At 39.1% G+C, this 23,001-nt stretch overlaps 1 protein-coding gene across 11 annotated transcripts in view; it reads left to right on the top strand.

The window, feature by feature from the left end:
• kst (spectrin beta chain, non-erythrocytic 5 kst) overlaps nucleotides 1–23,001 on the top strand; it is a 377,873-nt gene that overhangs the window by 231,809 nt on the left and 123,063 nt on the right. For all 11 annotated transcript variants that reach the window (XM_076172895.1, XM_076172894.1, XM_076172904.1 and 8 more), the window contains 7 exons: nucleotides 9,079–9,310; nucleotides 9,602–9,775; nucleotides 16,385–16,609; nucleotides 17,107–17,289; nucleotides 20,192–20,364; nucleotides 20,591–20,817; nucleotides 22,373–22,560. In XM_076172895.1, coding sequence (XP_076029010.1) covers nucleotides 9,079–9,310; nucleotides 9,602–9,775; nucleotides 16,385–16,609; nucleotides 17,107–17,289; nucleotides 20,192–20,364; nucleotides 20,591–20,817; nucleotides 22,373–22,560 — 1,402 coding nt within the window. The remainder of the gene's footprint in view (nucleotides 1–9,078; nucleotides 9,311–9,601; nucleotides 9,776–16,384; nucleotides 16,610–17,106; nucleotides 17,290–20,191; nucleotides 20,365–20,590; nucleotides 20,818–22,372; nucleotides 22,561–23,001) is intronic.

A 23,001-nucleotide genomic window follows, 5' to 3' on the forward strand; every position in this document is an offset into this window, starting at 1 on the left:
AATTCACCCCTTAGAATTGGGGGTCGTCTTATACTACCAGTATAAAATTCAGACCTTGAATTCTACGTGAGGTGACTTGGTAGGCTAGCCTGCCGATAACCACTGATACACAGGAAATGATTCACATTATTATAAGAACTGGTAATAAAGGTAATTAAACCTTATTTACCTTGTATATTATTGGCATATCGTTAAAGTAAATGGCAATTGTTAATAGATTCGAGGAATAATTCTATATTAATAGAATTATGGTACTTTTAACTACTCTATGTAAACTCGTTTAACACAGCTGAAAAAAATGTAAACATCGAGCACTGGTTGTGTTCATAACAACCTTTTTCTTTCACTAACTTTTCAGTAATTTTTAAGACTGAAAATAACAATTTTGGATTGCAGTACATAAAACGTTTATTTATCAATAAAAAAATATATTACAGTAGTTGAACCAGGAACGTAAACAAATAATTTTTGTTAGTTGACGTGTGTTCTCCGAAAATCATGATACATGATTTGCTTTGTTATTTCATTTATTTTGAATTTATAAGGATACATACATACATATACCAAGGCTTTTTCCCCCTTACAAGGGGGGTAGCCAAAAAAGAAAAAGGCATAAAATCATTCCCACCCATTCCATCCCTGAATACACTCCACACCCCTCCACCCTCCCTCTTATCTTAGCACCTCCTGAATGACGGGTCATCCCTGCACCTTGTCCACTGCCCTGGGTCAGAAGCAGTGTCGCAAGACACAGCACATCCTCAGCAAGGCCGCTTCATTAAATCGTCGACCCCCCCTCTCCGTCCCCCCATTGCATAAAATAAGAGGATGGGGAGAAATCCCTTCAGGCTGCGTCAAAATTTGCTTTCACATACTACCTCACCCCCCATCCACCCGCCCATTCCACCTCATGCTATCCCAACATCATCCATATACAACCATTCTCCATTCACCCCTGTCTTCTGTCCTCTCCCGTCCTTCCTCAACAGACATTCCCCTCTTCCCCAAAGCCCCCTTCACCCCATCCATCCACCTCATCCTAGGATGCCCCCTCATTTTCACTCCCTCCACATCTGCCTTCCACACCTCTTTTACTAGTCTTTCTTCACTCATTCTTTCCATGTGTCCAAACCATCCTAATATTCTTTCATCAACCCTATCTCCCAGCTCCTTTTCCACCCCCGTTCTTCTCCTCACCTCCTCATTTCTCACTCTATCTCAGACACCTCAGACACCTCATCTCAAACACATTCAAACTCCTTCTCTCTTCTTCTCTTATGTTCCATGTTTCTGCCCCATACAGTGCTGTTGGCACAATCACTCCTTCATACAGTCTCCTCTTAGCATCTATAAGGATACATACATACATACATACATATACCAAGGCTTTTTCCCCCTTCCAAGGGAGGTAGCCAAAAAGGGAAAGGCACAAAAACACTCCCACCCATTTCATCCCTAAATACACTCCACACCCCTCCCACCCTTCCTCTCATCTGAGCACCTCCTGGATGACGGGTCATCCCTGCACCCTGCCCACCGCCCTGGGTCAGAAGCAGTGTCGCAAGACACAGTACATCCACAGCGAGGCCGCTTCATTTATCGGCAACCCCCCCTCTCCGTCCCCCTTTGCATATAAGGCGAGGACGGGGAGAAATCCCTTCGGGCTGCGTCAAAATTTACTCACACATACTACCCCACCCCCTACTTCCCCGCCCATTCCTCCTCATGCAGTCACAACATCATCCATATACAACCATTCTCCACTCACCTCTGTCTTCCGTCCTCTCCCTTCCTTCCTCAACAGACATTCCCCTCTTCCCCAAAGCCCCCTTCACCCCATCCATCCACCTCATCCTAGGACGTCCCCTCATGTTCACTCCCTCCACATCTGCCTTCCATACCTCTTTTACTAGTCTTTCTTCACTCATTCTTTCCATGTGTCCAAACCATCCTAATATTCTTTCATCAACCCTATCTCCCAAATCCTTTTTCACCTTATTTTATCTATAAGGATACAGTAAGATTTTATCTATAAGGATACAGTAAGTAATTTATCTGGTATAAGGATACAGATAAGTAATGAGAAAGAAAAGAGAAAAAGTGGAAAAAACAGCTGATAAACATAATCAAAACAATTCTTTTTATACGGTAGGTTTGATACACTGATGCTTTTGTAATTTAGCAGTCGTCTTATACTACCGATATGAGATAAATTCATAAAAATTTGCTCTAATTTTGTACCTCGTCTTATGCAAAGGTCGTCTTATACCCGGAAATATACGGTACTTAAATTACATCAAGGTAATAGAGTATACACAGAAGATATAGAAATGGCAGATATTATGAACAAGCATTTTAAATCTGTATTCACCAAAGAGGAAAAAAAATCTACAAAACTGGGATCAAAGAATTGAAGTAAGATTTCCTCCATTGAAAAAATTAAACATTACTCAGAATGAAATAAGGAATCAAATATTAAAGCTTGATGTTAACAAGTCACATGCCCTGGATGGAATTGCAAACTGGATACTGAAGGAATGTATTGACGAACAGGAAAAATATACAAAATAATTGAATACTCACTCAAAGAAGGAAAACTACCGGAAGACTGGAAAGATGCCAATATAGTGCCAATATATAAAGGGGGAAATAAAGAAAACCCAACAAATATAGACCGGTGTCCCTAACAAGTACAATAGTTAAAATTTGTGAGAGAATTGTCAAAGATAGATGGATAAAATATTTGGAGGAGAATAATATACAGAACCCGAGGCAATTTGTATTCAGAAAAGGAAGATCATGTACCACTAATTTAATTTGTTTCTATTCAAGATTGATAGAAATGTTGCAAGAAAGGGATGGCTGGGCAGACTGTGCATTCCTGGACTTACAAAAGGCATTTGATAAGGTACCATACAGAAAATTGTTATATAAACTGGAAAGAATGGGAGGCATACATGGAAAACTATTGAATTGGATGGAGGACTTCCTACATGGAAGAAAAATGAGTGGTCCTCAGAGACAAATATTCAAAATGGGAAGAAATGAGTAGTGGCATCCCACAGGGATCAGTACTAGCTCTGATAATGTTTGCTTTATATGTAAATGACATGGATGAAGACATTGAAAGTTACATGAACTGCTTTACAGATGATGCAGAATTATTAAAGAAACTCTGAAATAGACTGCGACTCATTTCAGAGTGATCTGAACAAAGTCTCAGAGTGGAGCAAGAGGTGGGAGGTAGAATTTAACATCAAGAAATGCAGTATAATTTAATTTGGAAAAAACAAGAAGAGAATATCAGGACAGTATAAAATTGGTGGAAAAGAAGTAAAGAAAGTAAATTCTGAAAGGGACTTAGGAATAATCATCACCAAAGACGTCGCCAGATAAATATAGAAATAAAATAGTTGAAGAAACATGCAATTTGTTGATCAATTAAGGTGGTCTTTGAATACCTGGATAAGGAAATGATCAAGAAAATATCACAAACACTGATAAGGCCAAAACTGGAATATGCAGCGCTGATATGGTCACCCAGTATAAAAAAAAAAAAGAATATAAGAAAAGTAGAAAGAATACAAAGAGCAACGACAAAGATGGTCCCAACACTTGCAAACCTGACACCTGAACAAAGACTGGCCGAACTGGAATTGCCAACCCTAGAACAAAGAAGAGAATGAGGGGACCTACTAACCATCTACAGAATTATGAAAGGAAAAGAATGCCTTGATAGAGAGGACTTGTTAAAGTGAGACAAGTAAAACAAGAGGACATGCAATGAAACTCAAAAAGGATAACTACAGAAGAGACCTGAAAAAGAACAGCTTCCCACACAGAGTGATAGATATATGGAATAAATTGGATGAAGAAATAGTGTGTGCAAACACAATACAAAAATTTAAGAACAAACTTGATCTTGAGAAATATAAAAACAGGTCTCATGAGCATAGCTCCTCTTCCCATATACTGTAATACAACTAGGGAAATACAAGAATCTGATCCACGCATCCCCTACCTGTCCTAAGTCCACACAGTTCCTCATCAATTACCCCCCTTTTTCTCTCCTTATCTTCTCAATCAAAACCTTCCTATAAGTCATCCCAACTACACTCAACAAACTGATCCCTTTGAAACTACTACACTCATACTTGTCCACTTTTACCTTGTAAAGAGGAGCTATACATTCACTCCTCCAGTCCTCTGGCACTATACCCTCTTTTAGACAAACCTTAAACTAACTCATCAGGCAATCCATCACTTTTTTTTTTTTTTTTTTTCATGACACCCATCCAGACCAGGTGCCTTGCCTGCTCTCATTTTAATAAGTGCTTTCTCTTCATCTTTCCTTATTTCTCCATTTTCTTCATTCATCACTGTCATTTTCTTAGTTTCCCACTGCAATTACTGTTCCCTCTCTATCCTCCACATTTAGCAGCTCCCTAAAATAATCTGCCCATGTTCGTCTTACTGCTCTTTCTTCCATTATCTGTCCATCTGCAGTTTTTAACTTTTTTTCTCTATTTGATTTGTCCTATTTATCTCTTAATTTCCTTAAAAAACATATTTTTATTACTTTCAAAATCTTGTCATATTCATACCCCATATCACATCAGCTCTCCTCATTGCCTCCGTTGTCTCATGCTTTACTTCTCTTTTCTTTGTACCACTCTTATGATTAATCATATTTTGTAACCAATATATGAATGCTTGTTTCTTTTCTTCTTCATCCTTCTTTGCTTCCTCATCCCACCACTTTCAACCCTTCCATTTATTTCCTCCCATCCCCGTTCCACACCAACTTTGCACACCTTGTGAATCCCTCATTGAAACATCACCATTCATTCTCCACTCCTAGTTGTACTCTTTCACTCCCACCCTTCTTGCACTCCTTTTCCTTTTTATTTAAGCAGTTTAATGTAAGGACTAGGCATCATCCCTGTAGTCCTAATGGGGACATAAAAAAGAAAAAAAAGAAAAAAAAAAGGCATAAGAGGGCCTGGGAGGAGTTTTCCAACCAGAACCCTAAGGTTTGGGTATTTAATGGGTGTGGATGTGGTACAGGTGTAAGTAAAAGGGAAGAGATAGGCAGTATGAGAAGAAGGATTTGTTAGCATTGAGTGAAACTAAGTTGAAAGGGAGGGGCAACTTTGAGTTTAGGAGTGTAGTTGGGTATCAGGAGTGAAGAGAGGATGAGGGAGAGAAGGGGTGGTTATACTAGTAAGTGAAGACATAGGTAAAAGTGTGATGGAGAGGAAGGTTTCTTCAAGGTTAATGTGGATGAAGGTGAAACTGGGTAGGGAGGTGTGGGTTTTTGTAAGTGTGTATGGACCGGCTAGTGAGAAGATTGTAGAGGAAATGGATGATTTTTGGATAGATTTAAATGAGTGCATACAGTTATTAGGGAGCAGTCAATGTAGTGGTAGTGAAGAGTTGAGGGTGGAGATGTCTCGAAAGACAGTTGATGATAGCAAATATAGTGTTTAGGAAAAATGTCAAGTATAAGTACATGTGGTTGAGGGTGGTGGATGGAAGGATGGTAGATAGGCCATTAATGGACTACATAGTGGTATCCAGGAGAATAGTAGGAAGAGTTAAAGATGTACATGTTCAAAGGGGAGAGAGTGGGGGAATATCAGATATTTTTTTGGTGGAAGGTAAGTTGAGAGTGGAGGAGATAGGAGAAAGAGGAAGAGGACAGAAGGTAGGGAGGTGATTAATGTAAACTGCTTAAATGAGAAAGAAAAAGAGAAGGATAACAAGAAGAAGCTGAGAGAGGAGTGGGAGGGAGTTGTAAGGTGTGCAAAGATGGTCTGTGGACAAGGAGGATGGAAGGAAATACAAGGGAGGGTAGTGAGTGGTGGGATGATGAAACAAAGAAGGTTGTAGAGGAAAAGAAGCAAGCATTCACAGATTTACAAAATAGGATGTGAGAATCATATGAGATACAAAGAAAAGAGAAGAGAAGTAAAGCATAAGATAAAGGAGGCAAATAGGAGAGATGTGAAATGGGGTTAGAGTACAACAAAATTTTGAAAGTAATAAAAAGATATTCTGGGGAGAAATTGAGAGAGGAAGAAGAGGCGAATCACGTAGAGAAGAAAAGGTAAAAGGTGCAGAGGGAGAGATTATAATGGAAGAGATGGCAGTAATAGGAAGAGGGGCAGAATTGTTTAGGGAGTTGCTAAATTTGAAGGAGGCTAGGGAGGGAAAGGTAGTTGCAGTGGGAAGCACTAAAAAAATGAGTGATGATTTAGGAAAATGGAGGAGAAACAAGGAAAGATGAGGTGAAGGCAGTTGTTAAGATGAGAGCAGGTAAGACATATGGGTTAGATGGATGTCATGCAGAATGTCTAAAAAAGGGAGGTACAGTGATGGTGGACTGGCTGGTTAGGTTGTTTAATATTTATTCAAAAGAGGTAGAGTACTGGAGAAATGGAGGAGTGCCTGTGTAGTTCCACTTTACAAAGGAAAAGGGGACAAGTGTGAATATAGGAGTTTCAGAGGGAGTTTAAGTTTAGTTGGAAAGGCTTATGGGAGGGTTTTGATTGAGAGGATTAGGAGAGGAAGAGAGGGAGTAATTGGTGAGAAACTGTGTGGGTTTAGGAAAGGTAGGGGTTGCGCAGACCAGTATCATGTACTTGTCTATTTGTATCTTAGGGGAAAGGGAGCTGCACATGTGGTGTCCTGTCTCTGTATCCCACCATGTCTAATTTGCTCCTAAATTCGTGGATTGTTTTTACACACACTATTGTTTTATCTAGTTTACTCCATACATCCACCTCTCTGTGGTGAAATCTGTTCTTTTTCAGGTTTCTTCTATAACTGTCTTTTTTGAGCGTCCTTCAATGTCCCCTTGTATTTCTCTTATCCCACTTTAGTAAGTCTTCTCTATCAAGGACTTCCATTCCTCTCATAATTCTGTAGATGGTCAACAAGTCACCTCTTTCTCACCTATGTTCCAGAGTCAGCAATTCTAGTTTTTGATGATCTCTCTTCATATGACAGTTTTGATAATATTAGGGCCATCTTCATAGTTGCTCTCTGGATTCTCTCAATTTTCCTTATATTCTTTTTAATACTGGGTGACCATAGTGTCACTGCATACTCCAATTTTGGCCTTATTTGTGTGACTAGTATTTTCTTTACCATTTCTTCATCGAAGTAAAGAACCACCTTTATTAATCTTAGCAAGTTGTAGGTTTCTCTGACAATTTTGTTTATCTGTTTATCAGGGGACATTTACTTTGTGATGATTACTCCCAGGGCTTTTTCAGATCCCACTTTCTTTACTTCCTTTGTACCAATTTTATATTGTCTTGATATCCCTTTTTTCTCCCCTTCTTCTTCTTCTTCTTCTTCTTCTTCTTCTTCCTCTTCCTCTTCCTCTTCCTCTTCTTCTTCTTCTTCTTCTTCTTCTTCCTCCTCTTCTTCTTCTTCTTCTTCCTCCTCTTCTTCCTCCTCTTCTTCCTCCTCTTCTTCTTCTTCTTCTTCCTCCTCTTCTTCCTCCTCTTCTTCCTCCTCTTCTTCCTCTTCCTCCATTTCAACACTTCTGACTGATTTTATCAAATTCCATTATGCTACATTTCTTAAAGTTGAAGTCCACTTCCCACTTCTGACTCTATTCCCAAACCCTGTTCAGATGTCTGCAGCGAATCAATTCATTTCAGTACTCACTTTCTTGAACACAAACATACCGGGTACTGCGTATATCATCCCTTTTACTCTTGTCTACCACATCCTTGCACATTAAAAGACCCAAACCTTGGGGTTCTGGCTGGAAAACTCCCAGACCCACATGTCATTGCTTTTTTTTTACGACTCGAGTGGGAGAACTTGGTGGCAGTATTCTTTCTCCCCTACCACAGGGTTCGGCAAAAAAGGAAATGAAAATTCAGAGAAATGATACAGTACAGTATTAAAAGTGGGGGAACAGCATAATGGAGTGACAGTCACAGTATGATAAAGTAGCATAATTTCTTAGTGAATAGAGATTTCCTCTATCACAGATAAAATGTGTGGCTCTTGTCCGTAGGGCACCCCATGTAGACCCTAGGGTATCAGCTGCATGGATTTAGCTTTTAACCACATAGGAACATGCAACCAATGCCCCAGAAGGGGTATCCTATATACCACAGTTAGGTGAATACACTCGCATCCAACCACCATCTTCATTGCTTATTCCTCATACTTTTTGCCGTCATTCATTCATAGTTTTTTGATCACCTACTCTGCCAAACTGTATGTAGTTACATATTATAGACATATAAAGTTGCATTTTTGGTAGAGCATTGAGGATCACATTGCCAAGGATTCATTGTAGCACTTTCCCCTCTCAGCTGATTTCTGCATGTTTGGGATTCTGAGTAGTGGAATAAAGGCTCGTTTTTATTACAGACGCTCCTCTACTTACGTTCATTCGTTTTACGTTTTTTCGATTTTACGTTTGAACTGACTGTTAAAAAAAAAAAAAAAAAAAAAAAAAAAATTGAGTGAATTATTTAGTTTAGCGCGCTTTCCGTAGTTCAAACGATACTTACGCATGACGCTGCGTCCATTGTTTACATGGCACAAACGACAGACTGAACGTGCCTCGCCTCCTCCTCCTCCTCCTCCACCATCTCAATATATGTTGCTTGAATTTAATTTATTTGAAATTAATGTTATTATTTTACAATGTTATGTGTATAATTAATGATTTAGGGGTGTTTTATAAGATACGGTAATAGAATTTACGGATGTATAGTACAGTAACAACTTACGTTCATTTTCAACTTACGTTCGGCCGTTCGGAACGTAACTAAAACGTAAGTTGAGGAGCGTCTGTATTTCCCTCATATTTCCTGCAGTTGCAATTGGATATGGGAATGTAATTGGATAGCAGTGTAGGCCCATTAAAGGTTGAAGAATTAGCCCAACCCACATTTTGCAGGGCATATGAAGTTTTATGTTGAGTGATCCCAAATATTGTAGTTGGAAAGAAAATGTAATCATATTTCATGAGAAATATAATCGTTAAAATTTTGTCATTTTGGAATTTGTAGAACAAAGTTTTTACTTGCTTTTTCTCAACAGGGCTGCTTGGACTAATCTACTTGAAAGTATTGAATCTCGGGATCAGAAGTTAGAAGCTGCTGGTGAAATTCATCGCTTTAATCGTGATGTAGCTGAAGCTTTAGCAAGAATTCAGGAGAAGTACAAGTCAATATCAGATGATTTGGGACGAGATTTGCATTCGGTTCAGTCCCTTTTACGCAAGCATGAAGGCTTTGAAAATGACCTAGTGGCTTTAGAAGCTCAGTTACAGGTTTGATTGATGCACATTTTGATTGCTTTCAATATATGTAACTAGTTTTTTTTTTTATGAATGGGGTGTTATTTATTTTGTACATACACATATATATTATATACATAGATAATGTAATTTTAGTGATTTGTCATTGTCACTAATATATGAAATATAAATGGAATATACCTTGTATTTTGTAATTTGGTTTAGTAGTTGATAACTATTACTGTAAAACATATGAATTTTAATTCTTGTTTGTTGCATCATAGATGAGAATTTGGCTTTGATTAAATTGATATTAAATTTTAGGTGTTAGTTGATGATTCTGCCAGACTACAGGCAGCATACCCAGGAAGTAATGCAGAACATATTGCTGAGCAACAAACCCTTGTTGTCGAAAATTGGAATGCCCTTCAGGAGCGGGCCTCGCAGCGAAAAGAAGAACTGCTTGCATCAGCTGATTTGCAGAAATTCCTTGCTGACGTAAGACAAGTTTTTGTTTACCTCCTTAATTCACAAGGACCTAAGATATAAGGGAAACAGATGGGTGGGGGTTGGTGCATGCTTTGGATGGCTCCCTTCCTTATAAAGGAGAAGGTATCTTTTGGTATGTAGACAGATGGCATTGAGATCAAGTCATCTGTTTGGTGACATTTATTTTAGTAGACACAAAACTGATGCATTAATTATGTAAGAGAGGTTTGAATGATTTTTAATTTTGCTGCTCAGTAACCGAGTCCATTCAAGCATTAACAGAAGTATAGAGGTAGAATGAGGTAGTATGTGTGAGCAAAATTTGACACAGCCCGAAGGGATTTCTCCCCATCTTCTCCTTTTATGCATGGGGGGACGGAGAGGGGGAGTCGCCGATTTAATGAAGCAGCCTTGCTGTGGATGTGCTGTGTCTTGCAACACTGCTTCTGACCCATGGCAGTGGACAAGGTGCAGGGATGACCCATCATCCAGGAGGTGCTAAGATAAGAGGGAGGGTGGAGGGGTGTGGAGTGTATTCAGGGATGGAATGTGTGGGAATGATTTTATGCCTTTTCCTTTTTGACTACCTCCCTTGTAAGGGGAAAAAAGCCTTGGTATATGTATGTTTAAAGGTAGAAAGAGCAGGCAGATAGGATTTATCAGATAGAGCTGAAATATTTTGAATATATGGAAAATATTAGTAAGGAAAGACTAGGAAATTGTTGAAAGCCGAAATGGATAGAGTGAACTTAAGGGATGGATAGAGTGAATGGGGCATTGGGTGCAAGAGGAATGCCTTTTGAGTAAGGGAGGGTGATGGCAAAAAATGAATGCGAATGGAGAAGGGTAAATGGTAAATGTATTACCTGACATGACTAGAGAACATACCATGACACAATGGGTAAAACCCCCCCACTAGATATAGAAATGATGAAGAACCGTTGAAACTAGTCTATTGTTTATGTCAGAACCTGAAATTGTGGACAAAATTGAATAAAAGACACCAATTGCAAAGTGACCACATATTACTTGAGTTTGAACTTTGTTTTGTTTTATGGTTTAATGTCACAAATTCCTCCCTATCAGAAGGATAGGATGGTGCCCCTCACAGAGGGCATTGTAGCTTGGAATTTAATGAACCATGCCCTTGGTTCAACTTCGCCAGAGGCAGGGTTCAAACCGCCATCCCCTCGAGCTTCGCCGTAAGTAATGACTCCCTAACCCGCTCAGCCAGCAAGTTAGAACTAAAGGAGGAAATATAAAGAGAAATGAAAAATACAGAAAAGGGAGATTGATGTATAGTAAAACAGACTTTGAGAAATGGGAAATGTTTTCTTAAAGGGAACTCAGAAAAATTCTACAATCAAACACAATTGAAGAAAAATGGATGATTCTGATGGAAATCTATAAAGGATTGGATGAATATGTCCCAAAGCAAAAACAGGAAAAGGTGTATATTAAATGCTAGTTTAACAGAAGGTGCAGTGAAGCAAAACATAGAAGTGACAAAGATTGAAAAAGAGGGGGGGAACCTAGAAAGTGGCAAACATATATTAATCAAAGGAATGAATACTTAAAAATATGCAGGGAAGAAAAAAGAAACAATGAAAATACATAATTGAAAAATGGATCAGCCAAAACTATTCTCTAGATATGTGAATGTTAAATTTAAAAAATGAACAGGAAATAGTGAAACTATGCCAAGGGAATATTGAATACACAGAAGATACAGAAATGGCTGAAGTCATGAGCAAACACTTCAAGTCTGTATCCACTAGAGAAAATGTACAACATCGGGATGAAGGAAGAGAAGTAAGAATCCCCCCACCCCCCCAATGAGGGAAATAATAACAAGGAAAGAAATATGGAACCTTGTGATCAGGAAATTGCACAGCCTGGATGGAATTGCAATCTGGATATTAAAAGAATGTATAGAAGAACTAATAGACAAAATATATAAATTGCTCGCTCAAAGAAGGAAAAATAGCAGAATACTGGAAAAATGATGATATAGTACCAGTATATAAAGGAGGAAACAAGGAAGACCCAAAAATTACAGACAATCTCCCTTATAAGCACAGTAGCAAAAATTTGTGAAAAAGTTATAAAAAGTAGATGGATAAAACATCTGGAGGAGAACAATATGCTAAACCTGAGACAATTTGGATTTAGACGGGGAAGATAAAGTACCACAAATTTGATCTGTTTTTATCGAAGACTACTAAATATAATACAGGGAAGCAAATCGAAGAGAAATTTAGACTCGGAAAGTATAGCACAGATAAGACCAGACCAATTAAGATTAAATTCAAGTCACAAACGACGGCAGAGAATATATTATCCAAAACAGGGAAACTAGCAACAAGTGAACAATATACAAAGGTATGGATAAAAAGGGAAATGAATAAAGAGGAAAGAGAGGAAGAAAAACAGAAAAGACTTGAAGCTAAGGAAAAAAACGGAGTCAGAAAAAGAGAGATTCTATTGGAGAGTAGTGAATATGAAACTAAAGAAAGTCGACATACAAGAGAAAAACAAAAGGGAAACAGAGAACACAATGGAAGTGGCAGAAAATTAAGAGTGTCTTACACAAATATAGATGGATTAATAACAGGATTGAATGAGCTGAATGATTATTTGAAGGAAAAAGAACCATACATAATGGGAATTGTAGAAACAAAATTAAAAGGTCCACTACCACCCAACAGTGTAGGACATGATGCATATAATTATTGGATTAGAAACAGAGTGAAAAAGGAAGGGGGTGGAGTTATGTTCCTGACTAAGAAGGATATAAACGTGAAGTGTGTCACATATGGAAAGAATACAGTAGAGTTGATAATGATGGAAGTAGAAGACAGAGATAAGAGCAGAAAGTTTGTGATAAATTATGTGCCCCCGAAAACAGCCTCATGGGAAGAGAGTGAACACAAAAGTATGTTAGAGGACACAAAGATAGCATTAAACAAGATAATGGAAGAGGGAGGAGGAATAGTTATGATGGGCGACTTTAATTGCAAAGAAATCTGCTGGGAAGAAATGACAGTAAAGGGTGGAGACGGCTCATGGGGAAACGCTCTACTTGAGATGGTTACTGACCATACAATGACACAATGGATACAGGAGAACACTAGGTATAGAAATGAAGAAGAGCCATCGAGACTAGACCTAATAATTACATCTGAACCTAGAATAGTGGACAAAATTGAATATAAAACACCAATAAGTAAAAGTGACCACATATTGATTGAACTGGAACTTAATGAAAATTATATGAAAAGAAATGAACAATATACAAAAGGAAGAATGATGTATGAAAAAACAAACTTTGATAAAATAAGAGAATTCTTTCAAAAGGAAAACTGGGAAGAAATATACAAAGAAGAAACAACAGTAGAAGAGAGATGGAATATTTTGACAAAAATTTACAAAAAAGGAGTGGAAAAGTATGTCCCAAGACAAACACAAGAAAAAGAATATGTAAAATGCTGGTACAACAAAAGTTGTAGGGAGTTAAAAGACAAAAGAGACAAAGCCTGGACCAGATGGAAAAAAGACAGAAGACCTGAAAAATGGAAAATATATACCGGTTATAGAAATGAATATGTACAAACGTGCAGAGGAAAAGAGAAAATATGAAAAAGATGTCATAGAAAAGTGTAAAGATCAACCAAAACTATTCTACAGATTTGTAAACAATAAACTGAAAAACAAACAAGACTTGGAGAAATTAAGACAAGAGGGAGTTGAATACACTGAGGAAATGGAAATGGCGGAAATTATGAACAAACATTTTAAATCAGTGTTTACAAGGGAGAACATACAACCTGAAGAGAACGAATGGAAAGAGAAAGTCCCCCCTATGGAAGAAATAGAAGTAACAAAGAATGAAATATTAACACACTTGAGTAATCTTGATGTCAGAAAATCGCATGGACCAGATGAAATAGCAAATTGGATACTGAAAGAATGCAGGAATGAACTGGCAGACAAAATACATAGCATACTAAACAGTTCCTTGAAAGAAGGAAAAGTTCCAGAAGATTGGAAAAAAGCAAATATAGTACCTATATATAAAGGAGGAAATAAAGAAGAACCTACCAACTATAGACCAGTCTCTCTAACAAGTACAATAGCAAAAATTTGTGAAAGAATTATCAAAAGTAGATGGGTAAAATATTTAGAAAAAAAGTGTTAAATCCAAGGCAATTTGGATTCAGACAAGGACGATCATGCGTCACCAATTTAATATGTTTCTATTCAAGGCTAATAGATATAATACAAGAAAGATGGATGGGCGGACTGTGCATTTCTAGACCTAAAAAAAGCTTTTGACAAAGTACCACATAAGAAGTTGCTTAAGAAATTAGAAACTGAAGGAGGAATACAGGGCAAACTACTAAATTGGATGGAAGACTTTTTGCAAGAAAGAAAAATGAGAGTAGTGATAAGAGACCAGCACTCAAAATGGGATGAAGTAATAAGCGGTGTTCCGCAGGGAACAGTTCTGGCCCCAATAATGTTTGCTATATATATTAATGATAAGGATGAAGGAATTGAAAGCTATATGAGCTTCTTTGCAGATGATGCAAAACTACTGAAAAGAGTGAAAACTGAAGAAGATTGTGAATCACTACAGAGAGATCTAAATAAAGTACAGGAATGGAGTAGGAAGTGGGAGATGGAGTTCAATACAAAAAAGTGTAGTATAATGGAATTTGGAAAAAGCAAAAACAGAATAACAGGAGCATATAGATTGGGAGAAGAAGAAATAAAAAAAGTAGAAAATGAGAAGGACCTGGGAGTCATTGTTATGAATAATACGTCACCTGAGAAACATATAAATAAGATTTTTGGAGAAACTTATAATTTAATAAGAACAATCAAAGTGGCATTTACATACATGGATGAAGAAATGGTGAAGAAAATCCTAATCACCCTGATAAGACCAAGATTGGAATATGCAGCAACGATATGGTCACCAAGTACAAAAAAATGTATAAAAAAAACTTGAAAGAATACAAAGAGCAATTACAAAATTGGCACCAACACTCTCAAAACTATCATATGAAGAGAGACTAGAAAAACTTGAACTACAGACACTAGAGCAAAGAAGAGAGAGGAGATTTGATAGCTATTTACAGAATCATGAAAGGCATAGAAATTACTGATAGAGAGAATCTGATAAAATGGGATGACAGAAATACAAGAGGACACGGAAAGAAAATAATAAAAGACAGCTATAGAAGATATTTGAAAAAGAACAGCTTTCGTCACAGAGTAATAGACAGTTGGAACAAGTTAGATGAGAAAGTGGTGTGTGCAAAAACAATACATGAATTTAAAAATAGTTTAGATAAAATGAGATATGAAGACGGGACCCCACGAGCATAGCTCCCCTTCCCGTAAAATACAACTAGGTAAATACACACACACACACACACACACACACACACACACACACACACACACACACACACACACACACACACACACACACACACACACAAGATGACATGGAAGGAAACTCAAAAAGGACAGTTAAAGAAGAGAACTGAAAAAAACAGCTTTCCCCACAGAGTGGTGGATGTATGGAACATACTAGATGAAACAATAGTGTGTGCAAAAACAATACAAGAATTTAAGAGCCAATTAGATGTGGTGTCCCATCTCGTTATCTCGCCATAAGCATAGCTCCCCTTCCCATAAGATACTAGGTAAATACACCCAGGGATCTTCCCCCCATGTAATGGAATGATCCAAGTTAAAGGCAGGACCTGCTCCACCCATTCCACTCCCATCCACCCCCCTTGTTTCCCTCTTATTTTAGCTCTTCATGGATATACATATCATGCACAATAATGTGTTATAAATTTTATTTTTCTCTCTAGGGCAAGGTTTCATGTTAAAGGGGTTAAGGTAGTCTTGATTAGGCCTTCCACACTGATTATTAATACAGAATCACTTTTAGAATACTATTTGCATTCTTAGAGGTAGAAATGTTAAGGAAGAATGGGAGAGGACATAAGATAGGGGTGAATGGAGAATGGTTCTGTATGGATGATGCTGTGATGCATGAGGGGGGAGTGGATGGGGGATGGGAGTGAGTTAGCATGTATGAAAAATAAATCGATGCAGCCCGAAAGGATTTCTCCCCGTTTTCTCCTTTTCTGCATGAGGGGACGGAGAGGGGGCGTCACCGATTTAATGAAGCGGCCTTGCTGTGGATGTGGTGTCTCTTGTGACACTGCTTCTAACCCAGGGCAGTGGGAGAAATGCAGGGATGACCTGTCATCCAGGAGTAGCCAAGAAAAGAGGGAGGGAGGGAGGGGGATGGATGGGGGTGGAGTGTGGGGATGGAATGGGTGGAAGTGGATTTTATGCCTTTGTTTTTTGGCTACCTCCTTTGTAAGGGGGGAAAAAACCTTTGGTATATGTATATATGTAGAAATGGAATGCTCGCATAGTAAGATCGTACGATACCAACCAATGCATAATGTAGCTATTCACTACATGGATAAAAAACTTGTAGAAAACCTCATCTACCCTAGATTAGAATATAATGATATATATCTAATGTAAATTAATTAAAACTGGATTTTTGTTTTTATCCAATAGGCACGCGATCTCATCAATTGGTCAAGTGATCTCCGTGCAACAATGAAAACCCAAGAAAAGGTGCGAGATGCTGCAAGTGCCCAAGCTTTGAAGACTGAACATGAAAGGATCAAGGCAGAAATCGAGGCCAGAGAGGACACGTTTAGTAAAGTGGTTGAGGCAGGTAGACACATGATGAACACGAAACATTACGCAAGTTCAGAAGTTGAGGACAGAGTAAATAAGGTAAGAATAAGAAATGTCCAATACATAAAACAGTATTCCCATCATATTTGGTAGTAGGACACCTTGCAAGAATGTTTCTGAGGATAATTGTTTTTATCTCTACTCCTTTGGGCTAGTGTATTAGTGTCGCAATAGCCTGAATTGTTTGTGGATATCAGAGAGAATCCTCTCCCCAGTACCTTTCTTTAAAGCCCATCAACACATCAACACGTGTTGGTGCAGGTCTTGGGACCAGATCCAAGATACTAGTTGTATGTTATTAATTTATTACAATTTTTATTACAGAAGAGTTAAATGGTATGATTAGGATATTCCCTGTCTCTTCCCTCTCTTCCTTGTAAATTAAAGTTGATGTAAAATATTTAATCGGTATTAAGGTTTTTTTTTTTTTTTGTAAGGGGGGAAAAGCCTTGGTATATATGTTATTTTTATTTTATTATTATTATTATTATTATTGTTATGGTAATTATTTTCTTTTTCTTTCTTCTTTTACTAAGGTCCTAGAAGAGCGTAGTCAGCTCCATGCAGCATGGCAGCACAAGAAGGTTTATCTTGACCAGTTGATAGATCTGCAGTTCTTCCTGCGTGATGCCAAACAGCTGGATACCAGTAGCAGTGCTCAGGAAGCAGCATTATCCAAAGCTGACTTTGGAACTACAATTGAAGAAGTTGATGCACAGGTAAATGGTAGTGGAGTATGTGGGGATGAAATGGGTAGAATGTGCTATGTCTTGTGACACTGCCTCTGACCTAGGGCAGTGGGCGAGATGCCTTTGCTTTGGCTTCCTCCTTTGTAAGTGTTATGTCGCCTTGGCTGTTCAATTTATATATGGATGAGGTGGTGTGAGAGATAAATGCAAGGGTAGTGGGTCTGGGATTAGAGATGGGAGTAAGCTAGTTGTTGTTTGCTAACAACACTGCACTTGTAGCAGGATTAGAAGAGGGATTGAGGAAGTTAGTGATAGAGTTTGGTAGAGTGTGTGAAAGAAGGAAATTGAAGATAAATGTGGGTAAACATAAGGTGATGAGATGTACAAGGGGAGAAAATGACAGCAGATTGGAAATGATTATTAAGGGAGAACAACTGGAGGAAGTGAATAGTTTTAGATAATTGGGTGCGAATGTGGTGGGAAAGGGACAAGTGGAGGTGGAGGTAGAATGTAGATTAAGAGAACCAAGTAAATGCCTTGGGGGATTAAAAAATGTAATGAGAAATAGACATTTGGGAATGGATGCTAAGAGGAGATTGTATGAAGGAGTGATTGTGCTGACAGCACTGTAGAGGGCAGAAACATGGAACATAAGATAGGAGGAGTTTGAAAATGTTTGAGACGAGGTGCCTGAGAAGTATGATAGGGGTAACTAAGCTAGATAAATAAATGAGGAGGGGAGGAGGAGATCGGCGATGGAAAGGGAGTTGGGAGATAGTGTTGATGAAAGAGTATTAGGATGGTTAGGACACATGGAAAGAATGAATGAAGAAAGACTGGTAAAAGAGGTGTGGAAGGAATGAGCATGAAGGGGCGACCTAGGATGAGATAGATGGATGGGGGTAAAAGGGGCATTGGAAAGGAGGGGATTATCTGTTGAGGAAGGATGGGAGACGACAGAAGGTAGGTGTGAATGGAGAATGGTTGTGTATGGATGATGCTGTAATGCATGAAGGGGAGTGGTTGGGGGGTGAGGGAGTGTGTGTGAAAAATAAATTGACGCAGCTGGAAGGGATTTCTTGTCTTATTTTATACACAAGGGGACGGAGAGGGGGTTCACTGATTTAATGAAGTGGCCTTGTTTTGGATGTGCTGTCTTGCTTTACTACTTCTGACCCAGGGCATCCTAGGATGAGATGGATGGATGGGGTAAAAGAGGTATTGGCAAGGAGGGGATTGTCTGTTGAGGAAGTATGGGAGAGGACAGAAGATAGGGGTGAATGGAGAATAGTTGTGTATGGATGATGCTATAATGCATGAGGGGGAGTGAGTAGGGTATAGGGGATGTGAAAGATAAAATTGATGCAGCTCGAAGGGATTTCTCCTCATCTTCACCTTTTATACATGAGGGGACAGAGAGGGGGGTCACCAACTTAATGAAGTGGCCTTGCTGTGGATGTGCTGTGTCTTGCGACACTGCTTCTGACCCAGGGCAGTGGGTGAGGTGCAGGGATGACCCATCATCCAGAAGGTGCCAAGATAAGAGGGATGGATGGGGATGGAATGGGTGGGAGTGGATTTTTTGCCTTTGTTTTTTGGCTACCTCCCTTATAAGGGGGAAAAAGCCTTTGGTATATGTATGTACAAGCAACAGGCTGCACCCAACCCTGCTATGTGGGGGCTCAGCCCTTCAGGCAAGTTGGCTTTGCTCAGAGGTGCCTTGAGGGTTTTCCAGTTTCCTGTTTGATTTAGATCAATATCAACAGGAATTCTTTTATCAGTATATAGATATGACATGTTAGATTTCATTTCACCAAATGACATTTTGAAAATTTTCATTTTGTCAAATTACATTTTGCCCTATTTTATTTTGCCAAATAATTTTACCAAATTTCATTTCACCAAATCATGTTTTGCCAAATTTTGTCCCATTTCACTGTGCCAAATCACATTTCCCTCCATTTCATTTCACTTTTGTCAAATTAAGTGTTTTCCCATTTCATTTTGTCAAATCATTACTTGCCCATTTTCATTTTGCCAAATCACATTTTGCCCAATCAGTTGTCTCCATTGCCGTGATGTCACCGCTCTCAGCCAATGAGTCACCTCAATTGCCCTTATGTCACCACTCTCTTAGCCAGTGAGGGCACATGGTTGAAATGAACAGATATGACTTTTTTTTTTTTTTTTTTATAATTGTACATTTTTTATAATTTATTTTTTAAACTTGTAACATGGTTGTTGAACATGTATATAGATTGTGTGGTAAGATGAATATGAGATTGCCACACAGGTTTGTAGTTGATTGGTGAGAGTGGAGGAAAGTGGATGGTGAGCCAGTTGTTGTGTGTGGGTGATTCTGAGAGATTGAAGCAGTAGGTGACAGAGTTTGAAAGGAGAAAGTTGACAATGAATGTGAGCAAAAGTGAAGTGATGAGATATACAAGGAGTGATGATAGGTGCAGGTTGTTGTTGTTGTTGTTGTTGTTGCCTACACTGTCTGGCCAATTAGTCCTTGGGGGGTGGGGGGTGGAAGAGGAGACAAGGAAAGATCTGGGTGGTATGAAAAGAATTACGAAAAATAGGAATCTGGGAATGAGTGCAGAGAGATGGTTGTGTGAGTGACATGGCTGTTGCTGGTTACCCAGGGGAGGGGTTGCAGGTCTTCCATAAAAGGACCTAGTTGTATTTACCTGTGACAACTTGATACCATTCTCACCCACCAGTTACAAAACTGTGGCCAGGACAAGTATGCTTACCTCCCGTATCATCCCACTCGTAATCACAGTGAATAATCATGGCAGCAGCATCCTAACCTTATAAAGCACCACATACACATTTTTATATGTTACAGAATTAAAAGTGAACAAAATGAAATTATATTTTCTTCATTTACTTTCTTGTTTACTTTTGATTTTGTTCTCTTCCATAGGTGAAAAAGCATGATGCTTTTGAGAAGTTAGTGAATGCACAAGATGAGAAGCTTGATGTTCTGAAATCTCATGGAGGAAAGCTGATAGAGCAGAATCACTTCGATTCACCAAACATAAAGCAACGCATTGTGGAAGTCATTGACCGGAGAGCAAAGGTCAAGGAATGGACTAAGTAAGGTTGCACAGTATTTTATATACATATACCCATGTTCAGTTGTAACAAGTTCAAATATTATAGTTTTTATGCTTGTGGGTGGCACCCCAAGTAATAACAAGGCTAATAGGGAAGAGAAGGTAGGAGAAAGGGATGAGAGGGATGGTAGCGTCCAATTAAGGACCTTTTATTGCATCTTAATGCAATTAAGTTTTTTGACCATGAATGTTGTTTTTGTTCACAGAGCCAGGAAAAGGCAACTTGAAGATGCTCATTTATATGCGCAATTTATCCGGGATATTGGAGATGCAAACATGTGGATTGATGAGAAGTCCAGTAGGCTTGAAGCAGAGAAATCCAAGGGTGAGGTAACAAGCTTTGAGGATAAGGTTAAGAAACTGCAGAAACACCAGGCATTTATGGCAGAGCTTCATGCACATGAATCCCGCATCAAAGAAATCACAAACAAAGGTAAGTAACACTTCTGTGATAGGTTTTCAGAAAACATTAATAATTATTCCTGCTATAATTTGAGTTTCTGATCCCAGCTGTGGGCAGGGGACAAGGATGACTATTGTTTATTTACAAGGAGCTAAGATAAAAGGGAAAGGTGACGGATGGGAATGGGATGGAGCAAGTTGGTACATGATGGGTACCTACTTTATAAAGGAGAATCCTCTTGGTATAGATAAATAAATAACTTGTAGGTTGAGGGGCTCCAGGTTTCCAGTCAGTAAAACTCATGACAGCACTTGATATTATTGTTGTTGTAGAGATAATTTGTTATCTTCATATAGTACATACATATACCAAAGGCTTTTTCCTCCTGACAAGGGAGGTAGCCAAAAAACAAAGGTATAAATATCACTCCCACCCATTCCATCCCCACATACTCCACTCCCATCCACTCCTATCCACTCCTTTCCTTCCCTCTTGTCTTGGCTTCTCCAGGATGACGGGTCATCCCTAAATCATGCCCACTGCCCTGGGTCAGAAGCAGTGTCACAAGACACAGCACATCCGCAGCAGAAATAGAGAAGACAGGGAGAAATCCTTTCGGACTGCATCAATTTATTTTCCACACAATCCTTCATCCCCATCCCCCTCATGCATCACAGCATCATCCATACACAACCATTTTCCATTCACCCCTATTTTCTGTCCTCTCCTGTCCTTCCTCAACAGACACTCCCCTCCTTCCCAATGCTCCTTTTACCCCATCCATCCATCACATCCTTGGTTACCCCCTCATGTTTACTCCTTCCACCTCTGCCTTCCACACCTCATTTACTAGTCTTTCTTCACTTGTTCTTTCCATGTGCCCAAACCATCCCAATACTTTTTCATCAACCCTATCTCCCAACTCTTTCCACCCCATTCTCCTCCTCACCTCCTCACTTCTAACTATATCCAGCCTAGTAACCCCTATTATGCTTCTCATATAGGACATAATCATAAAGTTGATATAATTCCCATCATCAGTATATTAAAATCCACCCAAAATTCTCCACACACTTCTATAAATAATTGCAAAATGCCTCTCCCTCTCCATTTTCCCACTTCTAGAGCTGTATGCACTCAGAAATGCCTATATATCCCCACACTAGTCTTGTTTTCACCAGCGTCATCCTTGATGACACATAGTCCCACACAGTTATACTTCTACACATCCATTCTTAACCTGTTGCCATTCCTGATACCCTACTTACCACTCCCAAACTCCACTTCAGTTCCCTTCTAATTTTTGTTTACTGTATGGTAACAAATCTTTCTTTACTCAGATATTTTACCTTTTGTTTACATCTTTGTATAATCAAAGAACAAGTTACTAGGACTGGTTGGAGATGTCCAACCAGACCCTCTTATGCCTCAACTTCATAAAAGAAAAATAAAGGGTAATCCCAAGTCCCTTTACTTCAACCTAAGTAACTGCATTCTACAACACACTCTGACGTCTTCCCCCCCCCCCCCCCAAAAAAAAAAATCCCTGTACACACATTACAAACTTTTCTTGATATTTTCAAAGGTGACACATTGTTGAAAAAGAAGCACAAGTCATCAGACCACATCCGAGAAGAAGTTGATAAGTTGGTGGAACGTTGGACGCATCTTGTTCTTGATGCTGAAAACCACTCAAGAGGATTGGAAGAAGCACAAGATATATTGGAGTTCAACAATCAGGTGGAGAAAGTAGAGGCCTGGATTAGAGATAAGGTTTGTATTTATTATATTTTATTTATTTATGAGGGGACGGAGAGGGAGTTCACTGGTTAAAAGAAGCGGCCTTCCTGTGGATATGGTGTGTATTACATTGCCTCTAACCCAAGGCAGTGGGCAAGATGCAGGGATGACCAGTCATCCAGGAGGAGCCAAGATAAGAGGGAGATAGATGGGTGATTGGGAGTGGAGTTTGTGGGGATGAAATGGGTGGGAGTAGAATTTGTTTTTTAAGTTGTTGCTATTTGTATGTATGTGTTTGTTCCGAAGAATACAAACTCTTCGGTACTCCTTACCCAAGGATACGCGGCGCGTTTCTACCGCTAACACTGTGTGTGCTTGAAAACGCCTCACTCCGAGGGTCTGGGCAACCATTATCCTCAGTAAGGGGCCCTCCTGGGGCAAGGGGGCCCCCCTCCCCCCACAAGGGTAGGAGGA

Source organism: Oratosquilla oratoria, chromosome 33 (genome assembly GCF_046742065.1).
Source record: "Oratosquilla oratoria isolate Oo_2021 chromosome 33, ASM4674206v1, whole genome shotgun sequence".
In the NCBI taxonomy this organism is placed as follows: Eukaryota; Metazoa; Arthropoda; class Malacostraca; order Stomatopoda; family Squillidae; genus Oratosquilla; species Oratosquilla oratoria.